The sequence below is a fragment of the Ursus americanus genome, chromosome X, assembly GCF_024610735.1.
Source record: "Ursus americanus isolate L20-20 chromosome X, mUrsAme1.1.p, whole genome shotgun sequence".
In the NCBI taxonomy this organism is placed as follows: Eukaryota; Metazoa; Chordata; class Mammalia; order Carnivora; family Ursidae; genus Ursus; species Ursus americanus.
In genome coordinates this window covers 52,033,355-52,055,924 of record NC_142164.1, presented here as the reverse complement: position 1 = coordinate 52,055,924, position 22,570 = coordinate 52,033,355, and the positions used below count along the sequence as shown (strand labels likewise).

Genomic DNA, 22,570 nt, shown 5'->3' with positions numbered 1-22,570 from the left:
AAGATGGGCTGCATATTGTACCAGAATGACAGAAGTTTTTTCAATATGAACAGATTTAAGACATTTGCATAGAAATGGTAGATTAATCTTGATTATTTTCAAAGGGAAGGAATTAAGGTTGCCTGGGTGGCTTTGTCATTAAGCATCTGCCATCGGCTCAGGGCGTGATCCCAGGTCCTGGGATCAAGCCCCACGTTGGGTTCCTTGCTCAGTGGGAAGGCTGCTTCATCCTCTCCCACTCCCCCTGCTTGCATTCCCTCTCTCACTGGCTGTCTCTCTCTCTCTCTGTCAAATAAATAAATAAAATCTTATTTAAAAAAAGGGGGAGGAAGGAATTAGCCAAACATGATTGTGCAGAGTGAAATAAATATACTTTCCTTTCATTAGTGAAAATCACATTTTACTTTTCTTTGTGGTACATAAATACTTTAAAACTTTATCTACCAAGTAAATTCATATAGAAAAAGGTACATATTTAAAAACTAGAAATGAGGATGCCTGGGTAGCTCAATTGGTTAAGCATCTGCCTTTGGCTCAGGTCATGATCCCAGGGTCCTGGGATAGAGTCCTGCATTGGGCTCCTTGCTCTGCAGGGAGCCTGCCTCTCACTCTGCCTGCTTCTCCCCCTGCTTGTGCTCTCTCTCTCTCTGACAAATAAATAAAATCTTTAAAAAAATAAAATTAAAAATTAAAAACTAGAAATGTTTTGACATAAAATAAGGCCAAAATTATACATATTAATATATAACATTAAATATCAATTATTTGTTTAGAAACAAGATGTTCATCATGGAAATAGATTCATAATAGACTCTTTAAGTATCAACTTCAGACTTTAATAAAAATGGCGGTTATTATGAGTTCTCCACGTGTTACATATGACTTACAGTTATGCTTAGACTGCAATATAAATGAAAGATGTTTATCAGATTTAATAATCTGAGTGGCCAAAATATGTAAAATAATTCTATTTAAATGAAACAATAATATTCTGACTAATCTGAAAACACTGACACATTAACAGTGTCCTTTCTTGAAGAAGTTGTTACTAGAGAAAATATTTAACTGAGGGAACTGGTCTTCATTCAAGTGGGGGCAGATATTCTTCATGTCCTTTATAATGTTGTAATGATTAAAGGACAGTCATACACATGCAAATATTATACATGCATAAATGAGAAGAGTTGGGGAATAGCGTGTCTGTCTAAGTTGTTACTGAGAGTCTGTATTCCACCTCAGATTAAATAAAGGTGATTTTCTTTATTTTCTTTCAGCTTGTCTTTATATTGCTTTTGTTGTTCTTTCTTTACAGTTACCTATGTTAGTACAGTGTACTGCACATAGTTAAGGTTCAGTTAATTCTGTTGACTAAAACTCATCTATTTTGATCACCTTTATTTCCTGCTTTTCACTGCCACACCTTTTATATTGTTTGCTGTGCCTTTATCAGCTCTCAAGTAAGTATTTTCTCTTTACTTATTTAAGCATCCTGCTGCTCACTTCACATCAAGGTTGCATTGGGCTTCACATCAAGGTTGCATTAAGAGTCCCATGAATTTTGATAATTTCTATTTATTTAATAATGTCTACCTGTATGAAGTAAGTTCTTCTGCACACCCAGTTTGCAAATTCCCCAGATATTTGGAATTAATTTTTTTCTTATTGATATAGTAATTTATATAGAGAAATGAATATTAGTAGAAAGTCTGACTAAATACCTAGGCAGAACATATAAAGTGGGACCATATGAAATTGCTATTTTTCAAGTCAAAATTTATTCAGTATCAGCAATTTCATACGGTTCAACTTAATAATCAAAGGTCTTAGACCATAAGATTTCCTGAAAGGAGATAACATCGTTTTATTGTTAATAACTCCCAAATTATAATGTTATTCATGGAGATATTTCCTGAATGTACTCCTCACATATGTAGATTTGTCAAGATTTGCATAGGCTTAAGTAAAAATTGATGTTGGGGAAATCTTTATAAAGAATGCATATTTCAGGAGAAAGTGAGATTCAATGAGATGTAGCTTCAAGCAAATCTATTTTCCAATTGAATTACTTATTGAATTACAAGACATTTTCTAATAAGAAGATAAGCATTTGAATCAGAAGATAGTCTTTACTTCTTTCTATAGAACATAGTTTTTGTACTTTAATACAGGTTATAAAAACATATGGAATGAGACCTCCATATAATTGTTTATTCCATTATCAGAAAATTGAGAAAATTTGATTCCTAAGAAAAAGTTAAATTAACAGATTTGCTAGGTTTTGTTTGTCTTTTACTGTAAGTGAACACATAAACATATTTTGTCTTGTATAAAGTCTGTGTAGTAGTTAAGAGCTTAAGCTTTGAAGCCAGATAAATCTGCTTTCAAAATTCTAGCTGCATATTTTAATAGCTCTGAGACCTTGGGCAAATTAATTAAACTCTTAGAGCCTCATGTCCTCATGTGTATATGGAAGTGACAGTAACAGTACACATATTATAGGGCTGTTGTATTAAATATACTTAGTACAGTGTTTGACATACAATAAACTCAATAAAATGGTGACTAGTATTATTTTAATAATTGATTATATACTTTAGAAGTTGTATTCGGATGAATCTAAGTGCTAGATGTCTCAAGGTATTTGTCACCATAGTAACTTGCAGAAACATGGATCTTTATTTCCTTCATATTTTAAAAAGATTATGATTTGCAGGAATTTAACAAGGCATAGATAATCTTAGAAGCAGAAGTTCAAATAGCCTGAGTGGAGAACTACCCAATTTCCTTGATTTTCTTCAATCACATATTGATAGCGAGGTTATTATAAAGTCTACCCTTTGCTAAATAGTGAAAATTTTACACTTCTTAAATTGGCAGCAGTGCTGGTAATAGTAGTCAGCACAAAAAAATATTATTTTTTGACAGCTTAAGCAATTCTTTAGTAAGTTCTCAGAGCTTTATGGACAAAAATCATGGAATTTCATTGTCTGAACTGGTGAAAATCTTTTTGGCTAACCAGAAGAAAGTAACTTATGAAAGTTGCATATTGCTTCCTATTAACCTTCAAACATCCTACTTCAGTCTCTATTTTTTTCTACACCTGAAAATTTGCATAATCTCTTGTTATTCTGTACAATACATACTAAGGTTAGTATTTCTAGTCTCAATACTTGGCAGGTAGTTCATCATAGTAAAATTGTACCTTAAATTTGGTATTTTATCCAATATTCAATTTTCCTATAATTAATGTGATCAGGCTTTCAAATATTTTTTTTAATTTATTTATTTTAGAGAGAGAGAGAGAGAGAGCATGAGTGGGAAGGGCAGAGGGAGAGGGAGAGAGAGGGAATCTAAAGCAGACTGCACACTGAACATGGAGCCTGATGCAGGGCTCAATCCTAGGACCCTGAGATCATGACCTGAACTGAAACCAAGAATCAGATGCTTAACTGACTGTACCACCCAGGCACTCCAGGCTTTGAAATAATTTTTGTCTCACTTTGTAATTATACAAATGTACTAATAAGTCATCCAGTTAGCAGGGTTAAAATAGAAGAACCCAAAACATTAAATATTAGTCATCTCAGGTTTACTGTAAGAATGTTATCAAAGAGGAAATGATTCTCTGGAAGGAGATCAATTGCAGTTAGCTATATTTTGGCTTCCATGGTGTAGAGCAACTTCATCTTACATTTCAGAGCAACTACCCTTAAAACACACATATCCTAAATGCACCATCATGTCTATTACTAATTAAAGTTTCTCTCTTAGACAATTATACCTTCAGCATTTTGTTTGGAATGAATTAAGCACATTGACATGTTGCATTACCAAGAACCAAGAGTAATTTCAGGAGATAAATGATCTAGTCCTCAGACATTTGCCATTTATGTTCTTAATAATAAAAATGGTTTGGGGGCACCTGGCTGGTTCAGTCAGTAAAGCATGTGATTCTTGATTTTGGGGTCTTGAATTTGAGCCCCACAGTGGGGTAGAGTTTACTTATTTTTTTAAAGGTGTGTGTGTATGTGTGTGGGGGGGGGATCAGAAAAGTAGTATTCTAATTCAGCCACCAACATATGATAGGTTGGACAAGCTAATAGAGACATTTTTTATTATGGGACAGGAATTACAAGAGTTAAGAATCTATGTGTTGTCAAACTATACAGTCACAACCTCTTGATTCTTACATATCATTCTAGCAGAAAGAAAATTACCTATGTAGGCATAGCCCCTAAGTCATAAGGTGCACCCGACAAATTTGAAAAAATATATTAAGCATAAAGGGCTACAACTTCCAAATGTCTTATTAATGAAAAATATGAACACATGTTAATTAGATTCCTGGAAGTCATATTTGCCTCAAAAGAAATAGCACCTATGTATGTTAGCACTATGGACCCAGAGATGAAAATTCAACTATGAAAATAACTTTAGCCTGTTACCGGCCTGGTCTTTATTAAAGGCAGAGATACAACCCTGAATATCTGCCACACTTCCACATACATTCAAATTAATCGGGTATTTATATTAAATACCTGATTATTTAAAATCATATTAAACTATGAAAATCATCAATTCTTTCTTCATTTGTAAAGAAAGCAAAAAGTACTTTCTGGTCAAAATAGCATTAATTCAGAGAGGAAAAACAAAAAGAACAAGGATCTCCATGGATAAATGTTAACTTTATTCAAATTTAATATATGTTAATAAATTGATATTCAAAAGGAACATGTGATGAATTTGGGCATCAGTAAATCACTCAGGTTCTATATTTATGGCATTTGATTTGCTACCTACATCATATTATAAGGATGTCTACTTCCCAAAAATATTTTGATCTTTGCTTTTAGATTAGTACAGAATGCAATATTTGCTCAGGAGTTTAAGGCAATCTCCTAGGACATGAAAAGTATTTGATATATCTTAAGTTATCTGGCACTATTAAAGAGGAATTCTATATGGGAAGTAAGAGAAAATTCACATATGTTTGTGTTTAGCCACCCTTATGGCAGACATCTGAATCTTTAGTCTTTAAATATAGAGGTCAAAATGGAAGTTGATATAGATGATTGATGATCACACTATACTAGAAGTCTCTTTATTTATTTATTTTTTTTAATAATGATTTTTTATTTTATTATGTTAGTCACCATACAGTACATCCCCGGTTTCCGATGTAAGGCTCGATGATTCATTAGTTGTGTAAAACACCGAGTGCACCATGCAATACGTGCCCTCCTTACTACCCATCACCAGCCTATCCCATTCCCCCACCCCCCTCCCCTCTGAGGCCCTCAGTTTGTTTCTCATAGTCCATAGTTTCTCATGCTTCATTCCCCCTTCTGATTACCCCCCCTTTCTTTATCCCTTTCTTCCCCTACTGATCATCCTAGTTCTTATGTTCCATAGATGAGAGAAATCATATGATAGTTGTCTTTCTCTGCTTGACTTATTTCACTTAGCATTATCTCCTCCAGTGCCGTCCATGTTGTAGCAAATGTTGAGAACTCGTTCTTTCTGACAGCTGAGTAATATTCCATTGTATATATGGACCACAACTTCTTAATCCAGTCATCTGTTGAAGGGCATCTCGGCTCCTTCCACGATTTAGCTATTGTGGACATTGCTGCTATGAACATTGGGGTGCATATGGCCCTTCTCTTTACTACGTCTGTATCTTTGGGGTAAACACCCAGTAGTGCATTTGCTGGATCATAGGGTAGCTCAATTTTTAACTTTTTAAGGGACCTCCACACTGTTTTCCAGAGTGGCTGTACCAACTTGCATTCCCACCAACAATGTAGGAGGGATCCCCTTTCTCCACATCCTCTCCAACAATTGTTGTCTCTTGCCTTGTCTATTTTTGCCATTCTAACTGGCGTAAGGTGGAATCTCAGTGTGGTTTTGATTTGAATTTCCTTGATGGCTAATGATTTTGAACATTTTTTCATGTGCCTGTTAGCCATTTGTATGTCTTCATTGGAAAAGTGTCTGTTCATATCTTCTGCCCATTTTTTGATTTGTTTATTTGTTTCTTATGTATTGAGTTTAAGAACTTCTTTGTAGATCTTGGATACCAGTCCTTTATCTGTAGTGTCATTTGCAAATATATTCTCCCATTCCGTAGGCTACCTCTTAGTTTTTCTGACTGTTTCCTTGGCTGTGCAGAAACTTTTAATCTTGATGAAGTCCCATAAATTCATTTTATCTTTTGTTTCTCTTGCCTTTGGGGATGTATCATGAAAAAGGTTGCTTTGGCCGATGTCGTAGAGGTTGCTGCCTATGTTCTCCTCTAGAATTTTGATGGATTCCTGTCTCACATCAAGGTCTTTCATCCATTTGGAGTTTATTTTTGTGTATGGTGTGAGATAGTGGTCAGGTTTCATTCTTTTGCATATAGCTGTCCAATTTTCCCAGCACCATTTATTGAAGAGACTGTCTTTTTCCTACCGGATGTTTTTTCCTGCTTTATCAAAGATTAGTTGCCCAAAGAGCCGAGGGTCCATTTCTGGGCTCTCTATTCTGTTCCATTGGTCTATGTGTCTGTTTTTGTGCCAGTACCATGCTGTCTTTGTGATCACAGCTTTGTAGTACAGCTCGAAATCCGGCATTGTGATGCCCCCAGCTTTGTTTTTCCTTTTCAACAGTTCCTTGGAGATTCGGGGCCTTTTCTGTTTCCATACAAATTTAAGGACGGTTTGTTCCAGTTCTTTGAAAAATGTCCTCGATATTTTGATCGGGATAGCATTGAAAGTGTAGATTGCTCTGGGTAGCATGGACATTTTAACTATGTTAATTCTTCCGATCCATGAGCATGGAATATCTTTCCATCTTTTTATGTCTTCCTCAGTGTCTTTCAAGAGTGTTTATAGTTTCTAGAATATAGGTCCTTTACGTCTCTGGTTAAGTTAATTCCAAGGTAACGTATGGTTTTTGGTGCTATTGTAAATGGGATGGATTTCCTAATTTCTCTTTCTTCGGTCTCGTTATTCGTGTACAGAAATGCAACTGATCTGAGCATTGATTTTGTATCCCGCCACGTTACTGAATTGCTCTATAACTTCTAATAGTTTGGGAGTGGCTTCTTTTGGGTTTTCCATATAGAGTATCATGTCATCTGCGAAGAGAGACATTTTGACTTCTTCTTTGCTGATTTGAATACCTTTGATCCCTTTTCATCACCTGATTGCTGTTGCAAGGACTTCTAGTACTATGTTGAATAATAGTGGCGAGAGTGGGCATCCTTGTCGTGTTCCTGATCTTAAGGGAAAGGCTTCCAGCTTTTCCCCATTGAGAATAATATTTGCAGTAGGCTTTTCATCGATGGCTTTTATGAGATTGAGAAATGTACCTTCTATTCCTACACTCTGAAGGGTTTTAATCAGGAAAGGATGCTGTATTTTGTCAAATGCTTTTTCGGCATCGATTGAGAGGATCATATGGTTCCTGAGTCTTTTCTTGTTGATATGATGTATCACGCTGATTGATTTGCGAATATTGAACCACGCTTGCATCCCAGGTATGAATCCCACTTGATCGTGATGGATAATCCTTTTAATGAACTGTTGGATTCTATTAGCAAGTATCTTGTTGAGGATTTTGGCATCCATATTCATTAGGGAAATCGGTCTGTAATTCTCCTTTTTGAGGGGGTCTTTGCCTGGTTTGGGGATCAAGGTAATATTGGCCTCATAAAATGAGTTTGGTAGCTTTCCTTCTGTTTCTATTTTTTGAAATAGCTTTAGGAGAATAGGTATTATTTCTTCTTTGAATGTTTGGTAGAATTCCCCAGGAAAACCGTCCGGGCCTGGAGATTTGTTATTTGGAAGGTTGTTTATCACTGATTCAATTTCTTCATAATTAATTGGCCTGTTTAAGAAATCAATTTCTTCCAGTTTCAATCTTGGTAGTTTATAGGTTTCCAGGAAGGATTCCATCTCTTCCAGATTGCTTAGTTTATTGGCATATAGCTGTTGATAAAAATTTCTAATAATCCTTCAAATTTCAATGGTGTTCATCGTGACCTCTCCTTTTTCATTCATAATTTTAATAATCTGGGTCCTTTCTCTTTTCTTTTGGATAAGTGTTGCCAGTGGTCTGTCAATTTTATTGATTCTCTCAAAGAACCAGCTTCTAGTCCTGTTGATCTGCTCTACTGTACTTCTGGTTTCTGCTTGATTGATTTCAGCTCTAATTTTGGTCAACTGCTTCCACGTTCGTGGATTAGGCCTGTCCCTCTGTTGCTGTTCCAGCTTCTTGAGGTGAGAATATAAAAACTGCATTTTAGATTTTTCTATTCTTTTGAGTGAGGCTTGGATGGCTATGTATTTCCCCCTTAGGACTGCCTTTGCAGTATCCCATAGGTTTTGGATTGTTGTATTTTCATTCTCATTGGTCTCCATAAATTGTTTAATTTGATTTTTGATTTCCTGGTTTATTGAGTCATTCCTGAGCAGGATGGTTCTTAGTCTCCAAGTGTTTGAGTTTCTTCCAAATTTTTCCCTGTGGTTGAGTTCCAATTTCAGAGCAATGTGGCCTGAGAAAATGCAGGGTATAATTTCAATCTTTTGGTATCGGTTGAGACCTGTTTTGTGTCCCAGAACATGGTCTATTCTTGAGAATGTTCCATGGGCACTAGAATAGAATGAGTATTCTTTGGTTCTGGGGTGTAGTGTTCTATATATATCTATGAGGTCCAACTCGTCGAGTATGGCATTCAAAGCCTTTGATTCTTTGCTTAGTTTTTGCTAGGGTGTTCTGTCTATTTCTGATAGTGGGGTGTTGAGGTCCCCTACTATTAATGTATTTTTATTTATATGTCTCTTTATTCTGGTTAAGAGTTGGCTTGTGTATCTTGCTGCTCCCCTGTTGGGGGCATATATATTTATAATTGTCATATCCACTTGTTGAATACTTCCTTTAAGAACAATATAGTGCCCTTCTGCATCTCTAACTACAGTCTGTAGTTTAAAATCCAATTTATCTGATATGAGAATTGCTACCCCAGCTTTCTTTTGAGGTCCGTTTGCGTGAAAGATGGTACTCCATCCCCTTACTCTCAGTCTGAATGCATCTTTGGGTTCGAAATGAGTCTCTTGTAGACAGCAAATGGATAGGTCATTTCTTTTTATCCAATCTGCAACCCTGTGGCTTCTTATGGGAGAATTTAAGCCATTAATATTAAGACTGAGTATTGAGAGATATGCTTTTAATGATGCCATGTTGCCAGTAAAGTCTTTGTTTGTATTGGCTGTGACTTTCTGTTCTGTATCACTCTTGGGGCCTTTTTATGTTTATAGAACCCACCGTAATATCTCTTGTAGGGCTGGTTTCGTGATTACGAAATTGGTTAGTGACTGGCGATTCTGAAATATCTTTATGTCTCCATCAATTCTGAATGACAGCCTTGCTGGATAAAGGATCCTTGGCTGCATGTTTTTCTCTGAAAGAGTTTTAAATATGCTCCCCCAACCCTTTCTCTCATTCCAGGTCTGTGTAGACAGGTCTGACCTAATTCTGATCCCTTGCCTTGGTACGTGAGAAATTTCTTTGCCCTGGCCGCTTTCAATACTGTATCCTTGGATCTAATATTTGCGAAATGCACTATGACGTGACGTGGCATAGGTTTGTCGTGGTTCAGCAGGCCGTGCCCCTTGTTTTATAGGGATCTTAGGGATGTGGGCTTCTTCTTTAAAGATTTTATTTATTTATTTATTTATTTATTTATTTATTTATTTATCTGAGAGAGATAAACAGACAGTCAGCAAGAATGGGAACAGAAGCAGGGGAGTGGGATAGGAAGAAGCAGGCTCCCAGTAGAGGAGCCCGATGAGGGACTCCTTTCCGGAATGCCGGGATCACTCCCTAAGCCGGAGACAGGCGCTCAATGACTGCTCCATCCAGGCACCCGGGTTGTGGGCTTCTTGATTTTTCAGCCTGCCTTCTGTGTTCTGGGGGAGGGGCCTGCCGCACGGATACTCAGGCAACCCTGTTTGGGTAGAGTCTCCGTGTCCCCTGCGAGGGGGGATGGGGATGGGCACTCTCTGAGCAGGTATTTCCAGGCTTTTGTTCTCTGGCGGCTTTCCCTGGCAGCTGGCTATGCCTCTTCTGAGAGTCAGAGCAGCAGAGGCTGCATTGTCACAGAACAGAGGGATTGTGGCCCGTTCTCCACTGATGTTCTGGCCACTTTAACTCTGTTACTGTTGGTGCTGCTCAACCCTGCAGCGTCCCGGGATGTGCGCCCCACACCTGGCGTCCCTGCCCTCACTTCCAGGGCCGGCGTGTCTCTGTCCTTTGTGTTTCTAACCCCGCCAGCCACCAGCCGCCCCGCACGCTCCCGGGTCTCCCGGTCTCAGTCTATGCCCGGTGAGCACACCGCGATTCCGGAGTTCCGTGAGAAGCCTGGTGGCGCGCGCACCCGGTTCAGGGTCTCAGTCTGCTGTTTCGCGGGTGCCGACCGCGAGTCCGCCCGCTCCCCCGTGCAGGTGGCTGCCGCTTCCCGGTGCCCAAACGCGGCGGCTCCCTCCCCCCTCCATTTATCTTCCGATATCTGTGCGCGGTTTTAAGCCTCCCCTCTTCGTACCTCAATACTCAGCGCTGGAGATGTTCATTTGTAGAGATCCAGGTGCATCTTCCTGCGTCTCAGGCTGGTTCCGTGGTTGTTTAGGCTGGTCTGGTACCTATCCAGCTCGACGCAGGGGACCGGCTGAAAAAGGGGTCCCCTACTCCTCCACCATCTTAACTCCCCTCTTCTAGAGGTCTCTTTAAACATATCTGAGCTTTATATTTATTTTTTGTTATTAGCACAATTAACGTATAAATTTAGTTTGATGGCTAAAATTTTAACTCACTTTTAATGATCTTTTATAGCAAATATTTTTTTATAATTAGGTAACTTTTATGAAGACCTTAGATTAAAATATGTAATCTGATTTAGCCTCAACATTTTCTTACAAAGCTTGTTCATTTTCCTGACTTTACCTTATCTGTTCTTGGTAACATTTTTAGTCACTCAGACAAAAAATTAAAAAGACATAAAAGCCTTTTCCCTGTCCCCAATTCCAGTCTACACTTCAGGCTTTTCTATCTTGCAAACTCTTTCCCTATAATCATTCTTCCTTCCTTTTTGCCACTATTTATCAAAAACATTTAAAGAACTACTTCCTTCATGAACTTTTTCTTAATTCCATTATCCAAAAGTGTTCTTGTTCTTTGGTACTCCCATAGTACTTTGCTCTTTCCTTTGTCAGTTAGCTTATTCAGTGAGTTATTTATCTTATACAAGTCCCTATTATATAAACTTAACATAGTGGTGTACAAGCTTAGGCTGCTTAAAAGTTAAAGATCAGCTGGATGGGTGGATGGGTGGATGAATGGATGGAAGGAAGAAGATGGAGTATCCTAACAAAACACATTTTCCTTAGGTAAATTCATGCAATCCTTAATAAATATAGAATATGAAGTACCTCTGAACTGTGCTATTCAATATGGTAGCTACTAGCTACATGTGGCTTTTTAAATTAAAATCAGTTCGAATTAAATAAAATAAATAATTCATTTTCTCAGATACAGTAACCACACTCCAAGTAGCTAATATCCACATATGGCTAGCATACTGGACTGTTCTGAAATAGAATATTTCTATGATCACAAAAAGTTCCAATGGATAGAGCTGTTCTAGAAAGTTTTGTTGGAGAAATGGATGTGAGAAACACGTCTCTGGAATTCTAGGAAGGTCATAATCATAAAGTAATAAGGCATAGGATTTCCATTTCCCATATTAAAAGTGTAACTTACAGCCATTTACAATGTAATTATTCTTGAAAGAGTAACATTTATATCAGTATCATTTTAATCACATTTTCATTTAATCTATATTTTTTCTTTCTTTATTATGTTCAATTAGCCAACATATAGTACATCATTAGTTTTTGATGTAGTGTTCAATGATTCATTAGTTGCATATAACACCCAGTGCTCATAAAATTCAAATATAATATGAATAGGTACTAAGTTGCTGTAATTTCTGTGTAAATATGCAGTGAATGTTTTAATAGATCTGACTTAATTAGTCAGATTGCAACAGTGTAGGCTGGATTTTCAAAATTTTAAAAGCTTCTTCTATTGTAAAGCCTGGAAATACCTTTCTAGCATACCATATCTCTAAAAGTATTGTGGACTGTTGTTGTTTGATCAAAGAGAGAGCCATAAGATCATATTGGAAACACAAACTTTATATGCCTTACTTCTCCTTTTCCAAAATCTAAAATTATACAAAATCAACTTTTTTCTTGATTTGTAGCCATTTCAGCAAATTGGAGGATCTTCCATATAATGATAGACCTCTGTCATCTGTTGTCTACTTGTTGAAATTGAACTCAAAGTGTTTGACCTACCACAGGAAAACCCTTTTGTGAGTAAGAAGGATTCCACACATCACATGCCAGAGATGTTTTGCCTTAGCTGCTCTCAACTTTGTAGTCTTGTGAAGAAGCTGACAAGCTTAGGTGAGACAAAATTTTTCTGTCCTCCTTACAGAATTAGAAATTCCCCTTTAAGATAGTATGAATTAATATTGAGAAGCATTATAATTAAGATCAATTTCATAACTAAAGAAAATTGAAATTAATATGCAGGTAATTATGAATTCTTAGGAACATAATATGTGACTAATATTCAAAGCATGACCATTTTTCTCAGTGTCAGGAAATAAATTACTACTAGCCAAAGGAGCTAGGATCACACCTAGTCCATGTATGTACTACCTTGAATCTATGCATTCTACTGTTTCATAAACCTACTGTAAATTCTCAAGTCTATGTGTTAGGTTTATAAAACTTAAGACAGTCCAAAGGAGAAAGCCCAATTAGTGGATATGACATTTTTATTTAAACTTCCCCAGCCTGACAAAGGTTGCAGAGACTTTGACTTATTTTGAATTCCTAGAATATTTTGTGCCTGCATTTCAGAGTAGCGAATGATTTGCTGCTAAAAGCACTTTATCCATCAGGGAATATAGAATCATTGCGTCACTGAAACTAAAAGGATCTTGGAGGTTCTACTATGGAACCTCCCATCTACTGTAGCATTAGGGTTATGGAAGCCCTATCTTTTTTTAGTGCATTTATTTTATTTATGTTGCAACTGATTAAATTGTACTGGAGGCAAAGATCTTTTTTCTTCCCCTGCCTCTTTTCATCCTCCACCCCACAGCCGATTGCAGAAAACCATGAGCACTGTATGAAAGTGGGTTTTAATTCAGATATTTCAATGTGAGCTTTATGTATATTAAATACCATATAAGTCCCATTTCCTCTGCATCTTTTCAGTACAGATTTTATCTGAACTCTTATATTCAGTGTTTGAACTGTTTTTTTCTTCAAAATTTGTGCCAAGTTTAAAAATGTTAAGTGAGGGGCGCCTGGGTGGTGCAGTCGTTAAGCGTCTGCCTTCGGTTCAGGGCGTGACCCCGGTGCTCTGGGATTGAGCCCCACATCAGGCTCCTCCGCTAGGAGCCTGCTTCTTCCTCTCCCACTCCCCCTGCTTGTGTTCCCTCTCTCACTGGCTGTCTCTGTCTGTCAAATAAATAAATAAAATCTTTAAAAAAATCAAAATAAAAATGTTAAGTGAGAATAAATTAGGGGAAAAAGAAAGCTGTATTCTAATATACTGATTGATATCATGTGAAGAGAGATGTAAAATAACAAAAAATCCCGCAAATTACAGAAAATATTTTTATTGGGTTGGATGACCATATATGTCATCAGTGTATTGTCAATGTCTAAGAATCAATTAAAAGAAAAGATACAACGCTACAGCTCTACTGGTGGCAATCTATTAAGACTTAAATGCCTTTTTGGATCCTGCAGAGATGCCATTAGGATCGTTAGTTATCCAAGTACTGATGAATTACGAAAGTACCTATTTTCAGAACAAATACCTGCTCTGTGGACTATGAACACTCTGGGCAGAGGGACTGTTTTTCCATATTTTTGCATTTCCTATGCATTGTACGTAGAAGGTACTCAACAAACATATACCAAACTAGTAAACAAGAGATTGTCCTAATGAATATAAATATATGGAATTTCTTGCACTGGTAGGATGATGATTAAATGAGCTAATATTCCATCCCTCCAATCTCCACTAAAGTGAATAAAAGTTATTTAAGATTCTTTTTTTTTTAAAGATTTTTTATTTATTTATTTGACAGAGATAGAGACAGCCAGCGAGAGAGGGAACACAAGCAGGGGGAGTGAGAGAGGAAGAAGCAGGCTCCTAGCGGAGGAGCCTGATGTGGGGCTCGATCCCATAACGCCGGGATCACGCCCTGAGCCGAAGGCAGACGCTTAACCGCTGTGCCACCCAGGCACCCCAAAGTTATTTAAGATTCTACTTAAAATTTGAAATAATGTTCAAATGTCATGGGGATTTTTAATTTTTTCAAATAAGTTTGTAATCTTCTTGATTAATGTGTCCTCCAGTGCACCTCCTCAACATTCTCACAGTGCCTTAATATACTAATGTATTTTATATTTTAAAATAATGTTATAATGTATTTAAGTTGCCACAAATTTCCATTCTCAGGTTCTCTCTTCTATGTGGCAGAAGAAAAGAGTGAAACATGCCCCCCAGCTCTGGCATTGCTGAAAGAGGATCTTTAAAGTTCTAGTTATCGCAGGGGTGCCTGGGTGGCTCAGTTGGTTAAGCCTCTGCCTTTGGCTCAGGTCTTGATCCCAGAGTCCTGGGATCCAGAGGAGTTGGGCTCCCTGCTCAGTGGGGAGTCTGCTTGTCCCTCTCCCTCTGCTCATCCTCTCAGCTCATGCTTTCTCTCACTCCCTCAAATAAATAAATAAGATCTTTAAAAAAAAAGTTCTGGTCATTGTAAAATTTCTCAGGCCCTTTAATCTTAGGGAAGAAAAGATTTAAGGAACTTCTTTTACTTTTTACATCATTATTTTCATTTTTCCCTTTTATTATCTCCATTACTCTTCTATCTCTTCCCATCATTCTCTTCAGATATTCAAATCTACTGTCAATGCTACCCAAGACTTCCCAAATCCATCAAATCTCTTCATGTCTTCCCTGTACTTTTCAGTCCTCTTATTCATTGAAGTCTTCCTCAGTTCCATTACTTTTGAGTTTCTACAATTCTTCTAAGTCTCTCCCCATTCCTTAAGTTCCCCATCTTTATCACTCCAATTTCTCCCAGTTAGTTTTCTTCCATCCTTGTCCTGGTTTGATTCTATAGGATGCTTCTTATTCCCCTAGCCCATCTCAATTGTCAAATTTATTCCTTTACTCTCCTCAGCACTCTCATTCTTTTCAAGTTTCCTCCACAGCCCCTTCCAAATCCTGTGCTCCTCCCAGTTTTCCTACTGCCTCACAGTTCTTCCAAATTATTCAAGTCCTTTATAGGTAGTTGGAGCACAACTCATCATAATAATACTACATTTACGAACAGCTTGAGTTTACAAACTGCCATAAATAAGACAGTTTGTAGTTTAATCATTGGCAGGTTGATTTAATCTTATTCTTTTTTCTTTCCCCTTAACATGCACGCAACATTTTAAATACCTGATATTTGTAGCAAGCTAGCTTTCAAAAGAACTTGAGATAGTAGAGCAGAATTACAAATAAATAAATAAATAAATAAATAAATAAATACTTAGGAGGCACTTCCCTGTTTTCTTACTGGTACTTTACCATTAAGGTAGCAAATCAAGATTAAACCAAGGTAAACAATTTTTATTAAACAAGATACACAGTTCAGAAAAACATTCTGTACACCTTTTAAGGAGTAAAGGAGAAAGAATAAATGAGTAAGGGAATGGGCTATTTGCACATGACACATAATAACTACTAATGAGATTTTTTTCCAAATCGAAGTTAAAAAAATCAAAACTCATTGCTTCATGACTCTGCTGACTGCCTTTTCCGTAGTTCTCATATTTTAACTGAGTCCCTTAGGCACTTTAACATCATCTTCACTCTTATCTTCTAAGAAACTAGGAAATGAGTTGTGAAATACCCTGAAGCAGATGATGACCTTGGATGACCAGAGAACATGCGGAAAATTTTATGGCTAGAGAGTGGGTGTTGGTTTGGCTGAAGAGGGGAGGTCATGAATTACAAATTAATGAAAAAGACCTATGTTGGAAGTAACTAATTAAGAACCTTGAATGCTAGGTTTCAGAGTTTAGATGCTAAAGATTTTAATTGGCAACACATGTAGTTTTGTTTTGTTTTCAGTTTTTGTTATTGTTTTGTTTTGGTTGTATATAATATTTTATAAAATAATTATTTATTTTCTAAAATAAAAAAGTAAAAATCCATAAAAATGTCTGGTTAAATAGACAACATATTTGGAAATTTTTTTAGTTAAAAACTTTTCTTCTGAATAAAGAGGTGAAGAATCTGTCCTTATGTCAAATCTGGCTCACTTTAACAGTTCCTTTTGAAAATTAGCAGTAATTAGTGGAAATTTTTGAAGGTGCAATATTGTAGTTGTCAGCTATAGTAGGTTTTAGTTTTCTTTTTAATTTTAAAGTGATCAACTTTACAGAAATTAATTCTTTATCATTTTCAATACAAAATCTTGATGTATTTTAGTTGGAAACACTATTTTAAAAACTACTTGATTTTGTAAGATGTGTTTGGATTACAGGACTTTAAGATATATTACAGTTATCCACTTAATTCCCCTGCTTTTTCTAACTTATAATGGTTCTTAAAAATTCAAATATCAATTAAAATATACCAATGAGTCAATGTATGTTTCCTATTTCATCAAAGGAATAAATTGGTCAATTTAAACATTTCAAAATTAATCATAATAATATCTAAAGATAAGTGTCATTGGAATATATCCTTCTTGAAAATGTTATCAAGAGTTATAAAATTTTGAGGAGAAATTTTATTACTAAAAAAACCCTGGAAAATGGAAAATGATCACTAAAATACTCTCTTAAAACAAAGTTCCCTTCTAAATTATATGGAAAAAAATATTTGTGCCGAACTGGAGACAACCATGAAATCACTACCTACCAAAAACAATAGGTGATGCGGATTAAGGAGTGCATTTGTGATGGACACTGGGTGTTGTATGAAAGTGTTGAATCAGGGGCGCCTGGGTGGTTCAGTCCTTAAGCGTCTGCCTTCAGCTCAGGGCATGATCCTGGCGTTCTGGGATTGAGCCCCACATCAGGCTCCTCTGCTGGGAGCCTGCCTCTTCCTCTCCCACTCCCCCTGCTTGTGTTCCCTCTCTCGCTGGCTGTCTCTCTCTCTGTCAAATGGATAAATAAAATCTTTTTTAAAAAAGTGTTGAATCATTAAATTGTACACCTGAAACTAATATTACACTGTATGTTAACTGGAATTTAAATAAAAAAGTAAAAAAGCATATAGTCTTTAAACCTTATAAACATAATTTTAACTCAGTTAAAATCATATGAAATACACAGTTGATGACAATAGAGAGTTTACCTTTACATATGGAGTTGTGGTGTAAAACTCCTTAAAGCTGTAGCATTGCACATAATTGAGATCCATTACACAAATGATTACATATTTATGATTAAAGCCTATTATTTCAATCATAGAATGCTAGAAGAATGGATCTTAGAGATAAACCCTAACCATACTCACCTGAATGAGGAAAATGAGGCACAGAATGATTAACTTACTTGTCCAAAGTCATAGCTACTTAAAGACAGTTAATACTACAGTTCAAGTCTAATTTTATTTTCTTACAGTATTAGACTTAACTTGTCTGTGTGAGTGCAGGATATATAACCACTTTTGTTTATTTTCTTTAGTCTAATAATAACAACAGCAACAATTACAAACACATAGGGCACTTATTGTGTGTTGTTCCAGGAACTGCTCTAAGTGATTTACAGATGTTAATTTATTTAGTCTTCACAGTAACAGTATTGTGGTTATCTACTGTTGAGGTAGATACTATTATGATCTATATTTTATACTGAGACACAGAAAATTTTAAGAACTTGGAAAAAGTTACACGGTTAATACGTGGTGGATCATGGATCATGGATTCAAAACCAGGCAATGTCTCCATAGCTCATGCTACAAAATCTTGAATAAAATGTTTCTTTTTTTTTTTTTAATTTGAGCATAGTTGACACACAATGCTACTTTAGTTTCAGGTATGCAACTTAGTGATTTGACAAGTTTATACATTATGCCATGTTCACAACAAGTGTAACTACCATCTGTCCCATTACATTGCTATTACAATATCGTTGATTATATTCCTTATACTGGGACTTTTATTCTCCTGACGTGTTCATTCCGTAACTGAAAGCCTGTATCTCCATTCTCATTAACCCATGTTGCCAACCAACCTTCCAGGGCATAATCCTCTTTGCTGCTTCTAAATTTTTGTGCTATCTATAATATCAAGTCCTGATACAAAGTAATTTTATCATGAATAGCACTTTATTTTTTAGGGCTTAAGTTTTCAGGGTTGTCAGTTCATGGGAAGAATTAACACAGCATGTGATCATAATTTCTTAGAGTGCCAGTTATAGCAAGTGTGAAATAGTTCTAGTTGTGACAGCTAATTTCTATGACCTCTGTTAAAGATTTGAATGTCTTTGAAAAGGAAAAAAAATAGAATCTTTCAGTATTTCTAATATTTCTTGGAATAACAAGAACATTTGAGGACAATATTACACATTTATCACCCATATAGAAAATGTAAGTTGCCTAAAATGAGACAATGACCATTTTTCACTTATTTCATACGCTATTTCAAATTGAAATCATCACAATTTGGTATTCTGAAAACCAAAAACATTTTGGGACGTAAAGTAAGAATATAATTTGAGCTTCTAGTACCTAATAGGAAGAATGCCTGTTCCTTTTCTTTGGCAAACTATTTTTCAAATCCAATGTGAAATCTAATTTTCAGAAGATAAATTTAAGTGGGTTCTTTTGCAAGCTTTCATAAATAAACAAAACTCAAGTATGTTTTCCATAAGCAGTGCAATGACTAATAAAAATAACAATGACAATAAATGCCTAAATAAAAATATATTTTTGGTCTCCATATGCATTACTGTGGGGACATGGTGAAAGTAGTGCTTATTGGTAGTACCTTAATATGAGAGTAACCCTGACCACGTCACTTCCATTTCAACCATTGTTTGATGTATTGGCATTTCAGCTGGCAATTTTCATTGAAACAATCTGTCTGTATGTGCACACACACACACACACACACACACCAGGACATACACTCACAGTGAAACACAAATATAAAACATAAAAATAAAATATCTCATGAGTATTCCACAGTTAGGGTTTGGCTAGTGTTTGCTAGTCCAAAAAACAAAACTGTATCCAACTCTGTGGAGATGGAACTCGTATATTCTTGATTTCTCATCTGACAGTTACTGAAAGTCATTTTGAGGTTAATACACTGCTTGGTTTATAAAATGGTAACATAAATTTCTTCTTCCAATATGCTTTGTTACTGTATGGAGAGGTTTCTCTCTTTGCTTGTGGTGAGAAAGCATAGAATATAGTGAATGAAGGCAAATAATGAAAGGAATCATTTTTAATTCTTTTATGATCCTGAGTGGGATTTGTGGTAATCCAAAGTGGGAAACATGATAAAAAGAAAAATCTATTTTAAATAAAAGGAATCTACAAAAAATTTGGAAAGGTTGGATTAGTTAATTAATTTAAATATTTTGTTTATACTTAGGAAAACTGCCTTTCAAGGGGTTTAAAGGATGTGAGAGGGTTGCAGCTGTGCACATGGGGGAGGATGTGTGGGGAGGGGGGTCAACTCTTGGCCAGGTAGAGCAGGTGGTGTCAGTTTCTTGGGGGGCTCTGTCCAGGATTGGTCTGGGATGTGGGTTTTGGTCTGACTAGAGAAGAATATGTTTTGTAGTAGTGGTCTATTTTCTGAGAATGAGTGGCACCATGACCTGGAAAAACAAAGAGTTAAGGCCAAGTACAGACACCTGTGAGTTTTGTCTGTAAGCTTGGTTGGGGAGGGGGCTTTGAATAGAACCCTTTCACTTCCTAAATCATATATAAAAAATCCAGAAAAAATAATATGGAAAAGCAACCATCATAAATTTTCTTATAAGTGCTGTTTAAGCATTGAGTATTAACACATTTAAATCCCTCATAGAGAATACTTCAACACCTGTTGTGAAGAGTTAGAGTGAATCAACAAAACATAAACATTGTTAAGAAGGAAGCAATATTGATGGAATCCACTCCTTGGAGAAGATTAGACACAAATGTGAAAATTAGACCTGTACAAAAAGAAATACAATAAATAAGTCCTTTCTGGAATAACATTTAATAAAAATACTAATTTGATAGAATTACCATATCTTATTAAATCTTTTGTTTTGGCATTTCAGGTTTCAGAATACATAGAAAATAGTCATGTCAAGCAGGACAACCAAAGCAAATATTCCACTCTATTTGTGGTCAGTCCCTTTGAAATTGTTGAGTTTATGAGTTGCTCCTTTCTTCCTCCAGATGTGGTTACTTCTTTTTTTTTTATATTATGTTAAGTTAGCCACCATACAGTACATCATTAATTTTTGATGTAGTGTTCAATGATTCATTAGTTGTGTATAACATCCAGTGCTCATTACAACATGTGCCCTCCTTAATACCACTTCTCTTGCAATGTCTTAGATTGCTTCCTATCAACTTTAAAATCTACCTTATTTTCCCAATCTGTGAAAGAAGCTTTGACTGCATAAGAACGAGAACAGAGAAGTAACTGTATAATACCTCATGGTTGTTCAATGGTGTATTTTTTACTTCATGAGACATTAAAGTAATTAGAGTGACAGGAGCCAAGTGAAATTAAGATCATAGGCAAAATTTCATATTTTCATGCAATACCTAAATTTGTACTATTTTTAACAATTTGTTATTATAGACTGTAAGCCACGCATTCATATAGAATTAGTTTTTCACAGGGCTCCTGGTGACTCAGTTGGTTAAGCATCTGCCTTCAGCTCAGGTCATGATCTCAGGTTCCTGGGATAGAGACCCTGCTTAACAGGGAGTCTGCTTCTTCCTCTGCCCCTCCTCCCACATTTGTGCACGCACACACTCTCTCTCTTGAAAAAAAACAAAAGAATTAGTTTTTCACAAATTAAACATAGTGCTATAATAAAGGAAAATGTAACAAGTATGTGAAGGAAATTATGCCTTGAAATTCTTCTGACAAACAATTTGAACATTACTTTTATGGTTTGAAATCTCTAGAATTGGGTAGAAACTTAGTTCCTCTACCTACTTACCTTTTTAGAATGAAATTGAACAGAGACTATAAAATGAATTTGCATTTTTGTTTTTCATCTAAAATTTCAGAGTTGCTTATTTTGTTTCTGCTTTTGCTTTCTCTGATTGTTGTAATTTTGTCCCTCTATGCTTGTTGCCTATGCAACCACTGGGTATTGCCTGTAAAAAACATCACACAAATAGCATTGGCACTGCTGAAGCTTTTAGAAAATTTTAATTCTATCTGTTTTCATTGTGGTTCCCCTACTAGTTTCCAAACTAACCTTAAACTGTAGTAGGAATGGGATGTGGGAGAATGGTAAAGAAATTTAAGGTTATCCTATCATTTGTTTATGAAAGAGAAAATTAGAGCCAGGTAAAGATATGTGTATAGAAATATCTTTCCTGAATATCTGAGTTAAATTCATCACGCTAACATAAAACTAAGCAGTGATTTTTTTATATATATATCTGTGTTTGGGAACTAAATTTCTCTATTGGTCAGTCAAAGAAGCACACTCAGCATTTTAAAGGAAAACCTTTCTAATTTTAAAGATTAAAATACATTTTCAAGTGGTAGATGTAAGGGGTTGGAATCAAAATATAGAGACTGAGGTTATTTAATCATGCAGGTTTACATCTTGATAGAGGCAAAGTTGAGTTTGTTATGCATTGATTGAACCCTGAATTAAAGACATTCTGGAATATTTATGTTATGAAATATAAACTCTGTGAGGGCAGAGATTTTTGTCTGCTTTGTTCACTGATTTATTCTCAGTGCCTAGAACAATGTCTGGCATATAAAAAAAAGTTTAAAATATTTGTTGACTAAGTGACTAAACCTTTATGAAACTAATTACTAACTAGAGGTTAAATATTCCTTCTAGGTTTGCAATATAGATATTTCCTTAAGTTTTAGAAATGTCATTGTCCTTTTTTCCAATACTTTCTAGTTTTTAAAACCTCTGAAAGAATTTCAAGTGATAAAACACATTTTAAAAAGTTTTATTTGATGATTTTATTAAAGAAATAGTAGAACAGATTTAGAATGGATTGGTAGAGGGGTACTGGCTAGAATTAGGTCACTTTCTTAATTCTTCTTGTGTAGAGATATTGCAACATGCATGTAGTGTTTGAAAAATGGTCTGTAACATTCTTCTGCCAGTTGTAATAATGTGTCTATGCTTAAGGGTAAGATAAGAAGAGAGTAGTAGTTTTAATTCCAATTGTCACTATCCCATTTTTATTTTTGCTCATGTTTGCATAGTACTTACAAAATCAC

At 35.8% G+C, this 22,570-nt stretch overlaps 1 protein-coding gene across 5 annotated transcripts in view; it reads left to right on the top strand.

The window, feature by feature from the left end:
- The window catches only part of LOC123787673 (protocadherin-11 X-linked), a 509,534-nt gene that overhangs the window by 37,547 nt on the left and 449,417 nt on the right, over window positions 1-22,570 (top strand). For 2 of the 5 annotated variants that reach the window (XM_087860051.1, XM_087860052.1), the window contains exon 1: window positions 12,047-12,509. The exons of 1 other annotated variant lie outside the window; for it this stretch is intronic. In XM_087860051.1, the coding sequence (XP_087716177.1) occupies window positions 12,443-12,509 (67 nt within the window). In that variant the 5' untranslated portion in view covers window positions 12,047-12,442. Of the gene's footprint in view, window positions 1-12,046; window positions 12,510-22,570 lie in introns of those variants that run through there. 2 more of the 5 variants (XM_087860055.1, XM_087860054.1) reach the window with 1 other exon arrangement.